The sequence below is a fragment of the Lepisma saccharinum genome, chromosome 13 (genome assembly GCF_977018435.1).
Source record: "Lepisma saccharinum chromosome 13, izLepSacc3.1, whole genome shotgun sequence".
NCBI lineage: Eukaryota > Metazoa > Arthropoda > Insecta > Zygentoma > Lepismatidae > Lepisma > Lepisma saccharinum.
This window is the reverse complement of record NC_139241.1, coordinates 31,656,428-31,671,382: the sequence shown is the minus strand read 5'-3', so window position 1 is coordinate 31,671,382 and position 14,955 is coordinate 31,656,428. Positions and strand designations below refer to the sequence as shown.

General features: G+C 36.4%; 1 protein-coding gene across 4 annotated transcripts in view; it reads left to right on the top strand.

Moving 5' to 3' along the window:
- Positions 1-349: 349 nt before the first annotated feature.
- LOC145996914 (uncharacterized) overlaps positions 350-14,955 on the top strand; it is a 103,556-nt gene continuing 88,950 nt past the window's right edge. For all 4 annotated transcript variants that reach the window (XM_083133484.1, XM_083133483.1, XM_083133485.1 and 1 more), the window contains exon 1: positions 350-603. In XM_083133484.1, coding sequence (XP_082989610.1) covers positions 430-603 — 174 coding nt within the window. In that variant the 5' untranslated portion in view covers positions 350-429. The remainder of the gene's footprint in view (positions 604-14,955) is intronic.

Below are 14,955 nucleotides of genomic sequence, written 5' to 3'. Positions count from 1 at the left end.
AACAGGGTCTATAAAGATTTATAAACAAAGACAGCTTTTATCCTGACGTCAGAAGACCAAGGGCGGGGCTGACCAAGAAAGGTGGTTGAGAAGCGTGCCGTCAGTTAAACCCTCCATACTCGTTCACTTCACTATATAACAATTTGTTGTTCTCTCACACACATCAAAACAATTAAAACTTGTTAAGGATCATGTATTTTCTTTACTTCATGCCACATAAATTCATCACGTGATTATTTTCATGTTACACAAGGCTCTGTCTGACTTCTCGAATTTTTCATTTGAGATAAGTAACTTGATTTGCGGTGTGGGACAATTTGTAACACCATAAACACGTGTGATCCCCTCATTTTGCCTATCTCAAACGTCACGTTCTATAATATAAAGAATTGCGTTTGAAGTGTTATTTTTAGTGCACAAAAATTAAAGATGAGTCCAAAATTGTCGAACAAGTACCTGAAAAGACAGACTGAAGTTGGAGAGGACTACGGTACAGTGTGTCGGCTGTGTTTGTCTAAAACGAGCTTGAAACTTAATATATTTTTTGAAGAAGGAAAGGACAGAGGCATTCAAGGCAAGATACTGAACTGTTTGTCACTGATCGTAAGTATAGTTTCATGTGGACGCTGTTTGTAAGTCAACACTCCTTTTCTTTTTTGGAAGGGTTGTGTCTGTAGTCAGAAGTTGGCCCAGCAATAGAAATTCAATGTTCCAGGTTGCATGTAAGCATTTACTTCGATTTTTACGCCACTTTTGGCTACTTTGCGAAGATGGGGATGAGTGATGAGATGATGAATGGATACTCACAAACACCCATGCCCAGACACGCTAGCATCGTAGCGCGATGTGCTAACTACTCCGCCAAGGGGGCCGTTGCATGTCGGCATGATAACATACAGGCAATTCGGTTTAGCTTGAGCTCTGGCCTTCAGCTGCGCAGAAGCCTGCCGTCAGCGTGATGATGCGAGAGTTTCACTGAGAGCAGAGTTACTAACTGCTTAACAATTACCTATATCCATAATCTGATTCCAGAGCTTATTGGTAGGTGTGTTCGGTACTTACTGCATTTGGTACCACAGTTTGAGAAGGATTAAAATTTCGGTAACCACCAAACGTCTCTAATTCCCTTATTTTCGTATTTTTCACATTGATACTTACATATTCTGCATTCGTAAGGATTCTTCTATTTCGCGTTTCGTTTTTTGCAGGCAAATAATCTCAATTTTCGAAATATGGAGTATTTTTATTTTCTTCGCTTTTGCTTGCGTTACACGCGATATGGCGGAGAAATCTTGACTAGCGTAGTCCATGATCAGTGGTTATGCAGTGTTGCGACCTTCTTGATAGCAAAATATCTAGGTACTAGTATGGAGAATACGTAAGTATGAATGTGGAAAATACGAAAATAAGGGAATTAGAGACGTTTGGTGGTTACTGAAATTTTAATGATAACAACATAGGCCTTTAGCCTAAAAATAAACTTCAGTCTGCTGACGTCAAAACGCAAGGTAGCAAGAGTGTTGTGCGATAAGTGATTGAAATAAAACAAAGCAACTGAAACCATTGGCGCGTGGATAGGTTAGTAGGGCCACGCAAAGGTTTCAATAGTGAAAAAGATAGCCCCACGAACCATTGGCGCTAGCCCCACGAACCATTGGCGCGTGGATAGGTTAGTAGGGCCACGCAAAGGTTTCAATAGTGAAAAAGATAGCCCCACGAACCATTGGCGCGTGGATAGGTTAGTAGGGCCACGCAAAGGTTTCAATAGTTAAAAATATAGCCCCACGAACCATTGGCGCGTGGATAGGTTAGTAGGGCCACGCAAAGGTTTCAATAGTTAAAAATATAGCCCCACGAACCATTGGCGCTAGCCCCACGAACCATTGGCGCTATCCCCACAAACCACTGGCGTGTGGATAGGTTAGTAGGGCCACGCAAAGGTTTCAATAGCTAAAAATATAGCCCCACGAACCATTGGCGCTAGCCCCACGAACCATTGGCGCTAGCCCCACAAACCACTGGCGCGTGGATAGGTTAGTAAGGCCACGCAAAGGTTTCAATAGTGAAAAAGATAGCCCCACGAACCATTGGCGCTAGCCCCACGAACCATTGGCTCGTGGATAGGTTAGTAGGGCCACACAAAGGTTTCAATAGTTAAAAATATAGCCCCACGAACCATTGGCGCTAGCCCCACAAACCACTGGCGCGTGGATACGTTAGTAGGGCCACGCAAAGGTTTCAATAGTGAAAAATTGGTTTCGAAAAAAATATTCGTAGCACCACACACCATTCTCGGATAGCCCCACGAACCATTGGCGCTAGCCCCACGAACGATTCACGGATAGCCCCACGAACCATTCATAAATAGCCCCACAAACCATTCACGGATAGCCCCACGAACCATTCATGGATAGCCCCATGAACCATTCACAGATAGCCCCACGAACCATTCACGGATAGCCCCACGAACCATACATAAATAGCCCACGAACCATTCATAAATAGCCTTAGAGATACTGGGCGAAAGGGGGGGGGGGGTTATCACCCCATCAACCTCACATTCAGCACGCCATTGATCCTGTGCACGCCATGTTGTCGCAAGTTCGTAATCAGAAATGATGAACAGTAACTCACGTTTATTTACGTTCTAGAACTGTTACACAGTTACAAAAACACGCATTTGGAAACACTGACCGGTTGTTACGTCATGAAACGCTCGCAAATATTTGGTTCACGTAGTAGACGGACATCAAGGGAACAGCTTTCATGCATCGGAGCGACATTAATGTCGAAAATTACATGATTTATCGGCAAAAAAATTTAAACGAGTTGAAAGCAAACTTCCAAGACCTTCCTAAAGTATAAATAAACCCATTTCGGTAAGTACTTTCTCCTGTAAAATTGAAGAAATACGTTTTGGTGATACAAAAATTTTACCTGAGAAGGTGATAGATAGTTCAAGGAAAAGAATGACAGATGGTTCTTTTTGTCGGTGAAACCCCCATTGATTAAGGCATCCTCCCGTCCTCCTATACTTCTCTGGGAGGGGCCAGATCGTGTTACCACGAGTAAGGTGATTATTGACCTGTGTTGCCTAGGGTGTTTTATTTAACGGAAGCTGAGGTGAAAACTGGAATGATTATTGGACAAAGCAAAGTGATTCATAATCAGAGTTGAGAATCTTAACGTGCATAAGTTTATGAAGAAAGAAGCTGACAGTGGTCTTGCGTTGAACGTGAAACAAGTGCAAAAGCGTGTTTCCGCATTTACTGGTATGTCATTAAGTACTTTGAAAGGAAAATGATCGCTGCAAGGTAGTAACGCCTAACAAACCACGCAGAAGAAAGAAATTTAAAAGTGATGAGGACGAATTTGACAAGTGTGTTTGTTATTCGTAGATCAATTGACGAATTTCACGATCGTGAAGTACAGTGTGCTACTTTAGATGCGTAAGTAATTTTTTAAATAAGACAACAACATATAGCTTTGCCATTTTCATGTCTAGTAGAATTATAACTTAAACGTATTGCAACATTACTACTATGAGTCACGTGACGTCTTCTGCAGACGACAAACATTTCCCACTTTGCGCATTCCAGAACTCAGGCTAAACTGAATTTGCTGTACGTTCTCTATATGAATCTTTTTCTATCCATGTCTATAGAATCTATTTGTGACTTAACAAACGGACTAATTGTTGGTACTTGTTTACTATCCTTCGGACACATTTATTTATTTTTACAGAAGAAACTACTTACCGTAATAAGTTCCTGTAGCATTGTCGAACATTGGGAAGGTGTTTTGTGTGATGTGGGAATGTTTCATAGCTGAAATTCATGTTGTTCGTTGAAAATTAATTCTCCGACTGAGAATAGCATTTGGCGCGTACACCTTCGTACACCATCACGTGTCGTGACTGTATCATGAAGTGTCGTGATTGTGTTTTGTTCATGTTCATTGGGTATCCAGTGTTTCAAACTGTCTGCGTTTGCAACGAGAGTTAGAAGGATGACGTGTCCTGGATACGTGGTGAAGTTTGTACCAGGTGTGGAGGATCCAGTGGATTTTCTAATTGAACACTGGGTCGTGAAGAAAGGAAACCATTGGCGCTAGCCCCACGAACCATTGGCACGTGGATAGGTTAGTTCTGTTAGGTTAGGAAACAGTTAAAATTTTGTGTCATGTTAGTATCAGGATCTAGAAATTGGAAATAATTGCGAACCATTGGCGCTAGCCCCACGAACTATTGGCACGTGGTTAGGTTAGTTCTGTTAGGTTATGAAACATAGTTAAAATTTGGTGGCGTGTTAGTATCAGGATCTAGAAATTTTAAGACGTACTGGTAATGTGAAAAATTGCAATTAATTTCAAAACAACATTGATACACCTTCAGGAATGTTCCACGAAGCAGATACGTAAGTACGAATGTCAAAAATTGATGAAACGAAAAAATTAGAGGTGTCCGAAGGATAGTAAATTTTTACTGTGCTGGAATGGGCCCCAAGTTCAACTCGTTTAGTTTCAAACAAATCATAGAGACATATTTATAACATGATTTGATTTCTCTTCATGTCTGCACACATATACTTCACAGTTGGGGTCCCAGGTTTGATACCCAGTGGAGGCATATAGCTTGTCTGAGCAAAAAGTGGACTTAATGCATAATAACAAATAAACAGGGCTGTTGACCCACTGTATCCCCTCGAGAATTATGTTGACTTTTTTAATTGACAAATTTTGATGTGTTATGTAATATAAAATTAGTTCCAGCTTGCGGAAAACTCAAATAATGTAGATATTTGATCCCAAATTATGGCCCACGTAAGTTAAAACTTGCCATCTCTGAGTACTTTCGCCATTTTTATAAGTTAAAACCAGTTGTATGCACACTCAAATAGCTAAAGAACATGTGCAAAAGATCACACCATCGAACTTAGCACTCCTAACTTAACAAACACGTTGAAAATTGATACCAACACCACATCTAACAGTCTTAACATAACGACCTAAAATTATAAACACCAATACATCTAACACTCATAACGATAATATCACTCTTATTATAGTTTCATAAGTTTTCAGTCATTCATGTGTGATTAACTTTATTTTATGATTCATTTATGGAATAGTAGGCAACGTCCCATCTGCTCCTGTTGTGGGATGTGGTGTTGGGTGTTATATTCACTTGCACGAAGCCTTCGGGCTGTTCTACTTGATGCTAAGCTAGCAAACATACTTTACTTCACTGTAACACATTTCTTCGAGCTAAAAACAACGGAAAACTTTCGTGAATGACATAATCTTCATAAATGATGCAAAATATTTCACTTTCTCGAACCTAGGACCCCTTGATTCAAGGCAATGGTGTTACCACTATGCCATGGATGAGGGCCTTACATGCATGAGTTTTAGGGCTCTTAACATTAAATTAACATCCCTAAATACTTTCATAGTTAATTAGATCGATCACATGAACAATGTCTTTGCCTACAGAATCGATGTTGAAAAGAAATAGTGTTTTTAGTTTTGTGAATTTAGTAGTGATACGTTTTATGAACACGTAGATGATTTTTCTGCATTGTGGAACTTCCTATGTGAGGAAAGACATGTAAGAGAAAGTAACATAGCAGACTGTTTTGCTGCTTTCGGTCTATGTTGGAGATACCATTGTTCATGGTGACCAGATATTTTACTTCGCTTTTCTGCCACTTTTGGCTAATCACATAACTTCATATTTAAGTTATGTGGGTCAGGGTTTTGATTCTTGTTGGTAATTCTAACTTCATAGTTCAGTGTGGGGCCATTTAGGCTTTTTCTTTTTAGATCACCCCCCCCCCCCCAAATTAGGGTGTTTGTACAAGAAAGGAAAGTCATTATTGTTTGAACCAAAATGAATGAGTATGCATCCAGTGTTCAGTGACCCAATAAACAGATATATCAAATCCTACACAGTATACCAATCAGTCATACATTTTTTTCCCCCAATGTTATTATTTGCAGCTATTGTTCTTCGATGTATTATTTCTTCTAATATTTCATCCATATTGTCAATTGCTGCCTGTAGATATTTAAAACTGTACCTATTCACATTCATTCTGTATTTTTTTTAAATACATTTCAGTATGATTCCTACTAGTACTTTTTTTGTACCTCAGTAGCAGTTTTCATCAGTATTTATGGTATTACATGTAATTTAATCTTTTGTTGCAAGGAAGTCAGATACTGGTTATGGATTCCCATTTTCACTGTCGTATTAGTGGTAGAAATTATCAAAGCCAAACGTTAGGAATTATGAATCTGGACTTGGAATTCAAATAGTGAACCATGGATTTAAGATTGGATATCATACCTTGGGATTTGGAGAGTAATTTTGCATCTACATAGTCACATAGTCTGCTTATTCTTTATGTAATTCTGAGCAAGAGAATATCATAATTGCTACAATAAAAGTTTTTATCTTTAATTTGGTATATGTTCATCTGATTTCTATGTTCAACCACAATCACCAAAGGTTTGTCTTGTTTTATTATGTCATTTCGTATATCCCCATAACAATAATCAAAGGGACTCTGGTCGAGGCACCAGATGCTTTGTATTTCACTTTAAACTGTAGGTCCTTTCGATACCTGGTGGAGGCACAAGTGGTTCGGATCCCACTTTAAACTGTAGGTCCAGTCCCGATTAGCCTTCCTGTGCATAAAGTGGACTTAAAACACCAAATCAATCAATCAATTAAACTGTAGGTCCAGTCCCTAGTAGCCAGTCTGAGCATGAAATGAACTTAGAACAAACATTTTGTCCCTGTAGAAACCGTTGGTAATTATTGTCAAAATATAAATGTTATTTCTCTTGTAGTCTATGGTTATTACAAGCATAAAGACACAGTTTCAGGAGAACACACACTCCCTTTATCAGACATTTATTTTTAGTTTGACTAAAGATACAGAGAAAAAGAGAAGGGTTATAAAAAGAATAATGGGAAACATAGATTTAAATGTCTGGGAATCTTCGTTCATTACAGAATAACACTAGAATAAATTAAATAATGAAAATGGTAACATAGATCCACTATGGAGTTTTCGTTTTCATAAGTGGAGTAAGCCACCATCTTTGAAATTTAATGTAACAGAAAACATCAAGAAACTCTGTGAAAGCAATAATGATTTTGAATTGCCTGATGATATTTGAGATTCATTATATATATATATATATATATATATATATATATATATATATATATATATATAATAATCGTTTATTTTAAGTCTTGAGCACAGTATGAAACCTAATACAGCACTAAGTCAAATACAAAAGTATAAAGTTACACGAATAAAATACGTAAGCTGTAGAATAACATAACATAACAAGTTAGCATATTTACACTTCAAGTTACAGTTTTCAACGAGATCTATTATATCTCTGATACTAATAATTGTTTATTGTTATATAATATTGTGCAATTAACTGTGTATTGTTCTAATAATAATAATAATATTTATTGAAGTGATGATAACGATTAAACAACCACTATGTTATGCAAAATTAAAAAATTGAATACATAATTATAAAATAAAACAGTGGATCCTACAATATTATACATCAACATAAATTCAAATTGTAGGTTTCAACAAGATCAGCTACTAAACCTCTTGCCTTGTTTAGGCATGTGAGAATTGAGATATACCTATGGGAATATCTGGGAATTTTATAAGCTATATTATTCAAAAAGTATTCACTGTCAACTTGGATATTTAATATCTTCTCTACAAAATTTATCCTTTTCATTTTTCTTCTGTCTTCTAAGGAAAACATATTCAACTGTGATAACCATTCAGAGTAATGTTGGTCATAGTAATTTTTTTTAAACTTTGTGCATAATAACCTGATAAAAAGTTTTTGAACTGATTCAACTTTTTGAAGGTGACTGGTTGCAGTCAGAAACCATAATTCATTTGCATATTCAAGAATAGGACGAACTATCGTTTTATACAGGAATATTAAGGTATCTTCCTTTTTAAAAACTTTCCATGAGAAAAATATATAACCAAGCATTCTCTTTGCTCTTTTGCAAATTTCTGAAATGTGCTCATCAAATATGAAAGAGGAGTCTATTACTATTCCTAAGTCTTTATGACTGTCGCACACTTGGATTTTATTTTCATAAATAAAATAGTTGGATACTATATAATGAACTTTCTTAGTACATCTTAAAACTTTACACTTTTTCAAGTTAATTTCCATTTCATTAATCTTGCACCAATATATCATTCTATCGAGATCAGCCTGAAGTTGAGCGACATCATTATTTGTTAAAATACTCTTAAAAATTTTTATATCATCTGCATATAGTAAACATGTGCTAGATTTAAAACATAATGTAACATCATTGATAAAAGCAGCGAACAGAATTGGGCCAAGTGGCGACCGTTGAGGTACTCCACAAAGTATTTCTTTTTTTAGAAGAAGTTGTTTCACCAATCTTAACAGAGAAACTTCTATTTACTAAAAAGTTGGAAAACCATTTCAGAAATCGTGGTGATAATCCCATTTGGTCGAGTTTGTAAATTAATAGCTGATGACTGACACTATCAAAGGCTTTAGCCAAGTCAATAAATAAAATATTGGTCTAAGATTGCTTCCTAATGTTAGATTTAAGAGAGTCTATTAAAACCAATAAATTTGTAATAGTAGCCCTTTTTCTAAAAAATTGATGCTGATTTCCATCAATATATTGTTTAAAAGAAAAAGACAAATGGTCAGCAATTATGTGTTCAAAAACCTTTGCCATGGAATTTAATATAGTAATTGGTCTATAATTATTAAGATCATTGGCTTTTCCATCTTTGTTTTTAGTTACAGGTACAATAAACACATTTTTCCAGATATCTGGAAATATTCCAGAAGTAAGTGACATGTTGTAAATTTTAGTTAACAATGGTACAAAAACATCTTTGTTTGCTTTCAAAATAAAATTAGGTATGCCATCAGGACGTATTGAAGACATGCCTTTTAGTTTGTTAATTGTATCACTTACATCCTTTTCCAAGATAACAGGTACATCAATTAAGTTGGTGAATGAATGAAGATTAATATTTTTTAAATTTACGTGACTTCTTTTTGAGAAAGATTTGTGAAAAAGCTCACTAAAAGCATTAGCAATATCATATTCATTGAACAGTACATCATTATCATAAATAATTTCAGTGATAGTATTTTCTCTCTTCTTTCTATTAAAGTGAAACCAAAAAGCATTCTTGTCACCATTAACATTGTTTTCTAAGGAGGAATAGTAATGCTCCTTTACATTAGAATATTCCTTTTTAACGTCTTTCCTTAATTGGGAATAAGTACTGTAATATTCACACTTATTTGTAAGTTTAAATTTATCATGATACCTTCTCTTTTTATTGATCATTCTCTTTAGTTTCCTTGTCATCCAAGGCAGTTGATTGTTTGTTCTTTTAACTTTTGAAGGAATATTGTTTTTTAATATTGCATACACATTTCTAGTCAGTTCCATAACAGATTGTTGTACATCATCAGATATTTCAATCATATATGGTAAATGCAACAATTATTATAAACATTCACATAATCACCTCTGGCGAAATTAAGACATCTATAAATATTATTTTCCCTTGTATCTATATTGTCTTTTTTAGACCTATCCAATTCAAAATAAAATGAAAACGGTGGATGAAACTTATATTAATAAGGATAATAATGTGATCAAAATTTTTATCTGAAATAACAATAAAACAGACTGCTTGTTTTTTTCACAGTTATGTTGCTGTATTACAACGGTGTAACATTGACAACATCCATTGTATAATGGATTCTCTTTTTTATTTAAAAAAAAATTAACCATTGCTTTAACTGTATCTTAAGTCAAACTAAAAATAAATGTGTGATGAAGGGAGCGTGTGTTCTCCTGAAACGTCACAACGAAAAACTGTTTTTATGCTTCTAATAACTGTAGACTACAAGAGAAATAATTCTAGAATGCAAGCAATACATACATACAAGAAAAACTATATAAATGTTAATTGTGCATAATAACTTCTCTCGCTTTGGTTAACACAGCAAGCTACAATGTCAGGTGTCCCAAGGTTTGAATCCCAGCCTTTGTATGGGTGTTCTTTGCTAGTGTCCTTCATCAATTTCATCGCTGTAATTAGTGAATAGTTGCATGAAAACAATCCAAACATCACATCAAATAAATTGTGACTTCTTATCTTGTGTCATCTATTTGTAACATGCAGACCAGTTTGCTTAAAAAAAGTTTTATTTTTAAAATTTTATACAGTTAAAACACATTTTTAAAACAGCCTCCCAAGTTTCATGGTAAGCAAGGGGTCCCATGTGTGATCCTCAGAGAAGATAGCTTTGCATCCCACTTTAAACTACTAGTACAGTACTGGTTACCCTTTCTGAACATAAGTAGATGTAAACAAACTTGAACAGAACTTTTAATTAAGTTTAACTTTTTATTATTATTATTATTATTATTATTTTACAGAGCATGTAGGAAACTTTTCATTTAAAATTCACCTGTTCTTGTCTCTAGGTTGATCCACTTCAATGTGGACGAGTTTGAAATGTGGCTATGTGCTGCAGGTGCAACATGAGTTGTGAAACTTCCACCATAAATGTGTCAGTTCTTGTGTCTGCTAACAAAGTGGTTGTGTTGTGCGAAGTCTAATACCGCCGAAAGTGAATCTGTTCTTGGAAGGCTACATTGTAGCACTTTCTGATGGAAAGTTTAGTTGCTCCAGCATAGTCAAACGGTGCCAGGAGCATGAATTTAAGGTGGGACGATCCACAGTGAATGCAATAGTGCGACAAGATGGGGGTGGGCACTTTTGCAGTATGTATCACCAACAAAGCCCCATTCGAAACAGAACTCAGTGAAACTGACGACACCGGTGGTGCATGAAATTCGAAAACTCGCTGCTTCCGAGATTCTTCCAACACAGATTGGTATGGCCAAATTTATTCTGTGTGCCACAACCAATTATCAACCATGCCATTCACAAGAAGTTAAGCCTGATGGTGGTACACAAGGCTAGTGTTCACACTCTGAAACCCAGTGATGTCATGCAACAGAAAACCAACTGCAGGAAACTGTACAACTGTAATATGGTCAATTTTTTGTTTCTACAATTTCAACTCATAGTTGCTAATTTTATTCCATTAGGTATGGAATAAAATTTTGTGACAATACAAGAATATTTAGGGATCGCTCAAAGCCCTAAAAAATGTTCCATACTGTCTATATGCTACTTGAAGTATCAAACAGTTTTGCACATATTGATGCCATGTTGTTATGAAACTTAAAACAAATGGGTTATTTTACATTACTTCTTAGCATTCAAATAGTTTTATTTGGTTTGCTAATAAGATGAAACAAGTGTACAAAGAAAAACAACACATGGATAGAAGGACCTTCAACAGCGGAATTGCATCATTACCTCAATTTGAGTCAAAGCTTCATGGAGAGCAAATAGGGGACTGGTTGGGAAGAACAGGAAATGTAGGTCCTGTAGTAGTAAATATTTTAAAGATCTTCATCTACCAATCAATTCGTTGTTTCAAATTTGTGTGTTCATTTCTTGTCCAAGTGAGCAGAGGTAGGGTTGGAGTTGAAGTATTCCTTTGAATTTATTGCCACAGCTAATGGCGAGAATCTTAACAACAGAACACTATAAGGTTCCACAGTGAAGCACAAGCAAAGCTGCACATCAAGAAATCATTGAGAAATGTGTGCGTGAGGAAGTTTGAAACCCCTAAAAACTTCCCTTAGTCTTGCACTGGGATAGTAAGTTGACGAAAGATTGAACAAATCAAAGGAATCTGAAACCAATTGTGGATTGACTTCCAGTACGTAAACTGTTCCAGGTTATGAAGTTGACAAAATACTAGGTGCTGCAATGGTACCTTTTGGAACAGGAGAGATACAAGGAAAGAACCATGCAGCAGCTTACTGCTCTTTTGGGAGGTTCCTCATGACATTTTGCGTGCACGTGTTTCGATACAACAACTTCTAAGACAGGAACGATCACAGGTGTTTGCATTCTGTTGGAACATTCTGTATTGCAAGAAATGTATAGTACAGTGCATTTAACGAAAAACTGGCCCCGCGGTACATGTTTAATATTTGACGCATTTGCCTGTTTCATTGTTGTGGCAGTCTTGTATGTACGTGTACTTGTAGTGGGGAGTGAGGGGGTGGGAGGATGGATGAGAGGCGAGATAAAGGAGGGAGGGAGCGTAGCGTAACAGTGAAATTCTGTACCTATTGTTCGGTGAGTCACCATCAGTTTCCTCCATGCTTTCCAAGTGTTGTGTTTTTGGTTAAATAGTGCGACTATCATGCCGTTTACTGCTAACGAACATGCTTTCATTGTCTCACCGTTGTGTGAGCGGATGCTAAGGATATGTTCTTCTCTTGGCTTAAGCGCCGCAACGATTTGTGAGGAGATCTTGTTATGGCACCTCGAATACCCTCCACAACTTCTTCTGTTAGTACAGACCTCTGCCGTTTAGGTTTCATGTATAACAAGAAACCTGTTTCATGGAATTTCTTTACCATATCCTGAATTTAGCTTTTCGCAGGAGCGGCCTTCCCAAATGTCGCTGCAAATTTGGCACGAGCACCTGCATATGAATTTGTTCTAAAGTAATGTTCCACAATGAACACTAAACGGCATGGTAGTCACGCTATCTAACCAACAACACAACACTCAGAAAATGTGGAGGAAACTGATGGTGACTTACCGAACAATACAGCCTTTCACTGTTACGCTACGCTCCATCCACCCTCCCTCCTCTACCTCCCTTCTCACCCCTTCCTTGCACCCCCTCAACCCCTGCTACAAGTACACGTACATACAAGACTGCCACAACAACAAAACAGGCAAATGGACCAACTATTAAACTTGTACCGCGGGGCTGGTTTTTCGTTGAACGCACTGTATTATAGTATTTAGCCTCTAACTGCAAGGAACAAGTTGGAGGCCTATTTGCAGTATCTTGAAGTTGAGCTGGTAAGAGAGAAGGTATCTTCCATGGAAAAGTAAGAAATGATAACTTGTCTTAAGGCTTGTGATCAAAACTAGAGTTCAATATGCATTGAACTGACAGACTCCCAAAGCTTAGAAATAAAAGGTCTGATTGACTTGATTAATTCAGCTTCCCTTTGCACCTTATGTTTGCTTCCAGCTGATGTTGATTTCAGGTTCCAATATGAACCGAAGATCTGGACTGACTCTCAAAATTCTAAGAAGTCAAAGCAGTCGTCGTCTCTGAAGGTTGTCAACAATACTGTTGATCATTTAGTGGCTCTTATATCCAACTTTAATGAGTCAATAACAAGGAAAGAAAGTGAAATTGAGAGCCTAATTCAGGCCGTCTGGCACCATGGAATTCTTGTTTCAGATGCTTGGATTTTGATTTTAAAGAAGTTGATTTTTAAATGAACACAGACTGAATATTTAAATTTGTGTAATTTATTTTTGTAATAATTTGCAATTCTGTAATAAAAAACTGTATTTTTGTGATAATTCATTTCATAGCATAAATTGTACAATTTCCTTATTAATTATTTAATTCTGTAAATGTCCCATGCCTACATCCCATATCTGTTACAAATACACTCCTCACAAAAAGTTTATAATATTATCTTTGTACTGGAAGAAAAGTTACTGAAATTATTATAAGTTTCATTAACACACTCAACAATCATTCTCACAGTAGGCTCATGTACAGTAACAGAAACAGGAAAATGTATGTTTACATGTATTTTTCTATTTGTTTTTATCAAACTGATCAAATATTTTACAGGGACATTTACTAGAAAAAGCCTGTCTACAAAAAAAATATATATCTATGTGTATGGTGCCAAAAACCATACAAGCAATTTTTAGTGTGCTTTTAAAAAAATCGATTTAAATAAAAAGATATGATATAAATCATAACACCATTAAGCCTTGTTTCCATTATATAAAAATTCAATATGCTGACCAAGGCAGTAATTTAATTTAACAAACTAAACTTAACGTTTCAACCTTATAGCAAGGTCTTCTTCAGACTCTGCACCAAATACAAATGTATGCCTTGGTCAGCATATTGAATTTTGATACAAATCAAAACAATTATCAAAAAATGATTTTTACAATAAAAATCATGACTTGTATTCACCCTGATAGTATGTGTGAGCATATGTGAAGATATTAAACTCCAATAAAGGATTGTGCGATAAAGTATGGTATAAACAGAATATGATAATCAAATTCTCAATCAAAAGTTACATGTAAAGTACTATGTTGCATATAATGATTTTTTTGTCCAGCTCATAAAGTACGATGTACCTTTATGTGTATATTTTTGTTGTCAAAACTAGTAATTTGTAATTACAGTTTTTCAAAGGCTAACAAAAGTGTGTATATTCTTAGGTCTCTACTATTGATTAAAAAAAAACAACTTGTCCCTCCCCAAATATCTGAAGAAATGGGCACCTATGATAGCATCCATACTCTCTTTTGGGTGGGACCTGATCAGAAAAAGCCTGATATCTTAGCCTGCTTACCTTATTAACTGATGAAAGATGAGGAGCCATGGAGGTGTCTTACAGCTTCCCCCTCACTCTCTTCGGAAGACTATTTCTTTTATTCACTCTATGGCGTTATTCGCCACTAGGAACTTTTGTTTGTTATAGATGCATTTGATTCCCCTGAGCTGCAAAGACTGTAAAAGGTGGTACAGGCAGCTCTCTGTAGAAAAGCCTCTCAACGGCGTCAACATGGCTACCATCTATGGGGCCTCTCTCTTTTTTCTGAGGGTGCAAGACCGCTTGTACCGTACGGCCTTGCCCCAGAGAACCAACTATGTGCAGTCATGGACACTTCTGGGTTGTAATAATATCAATGCATTTTTAACAACCCAGAAGTGTCTGTG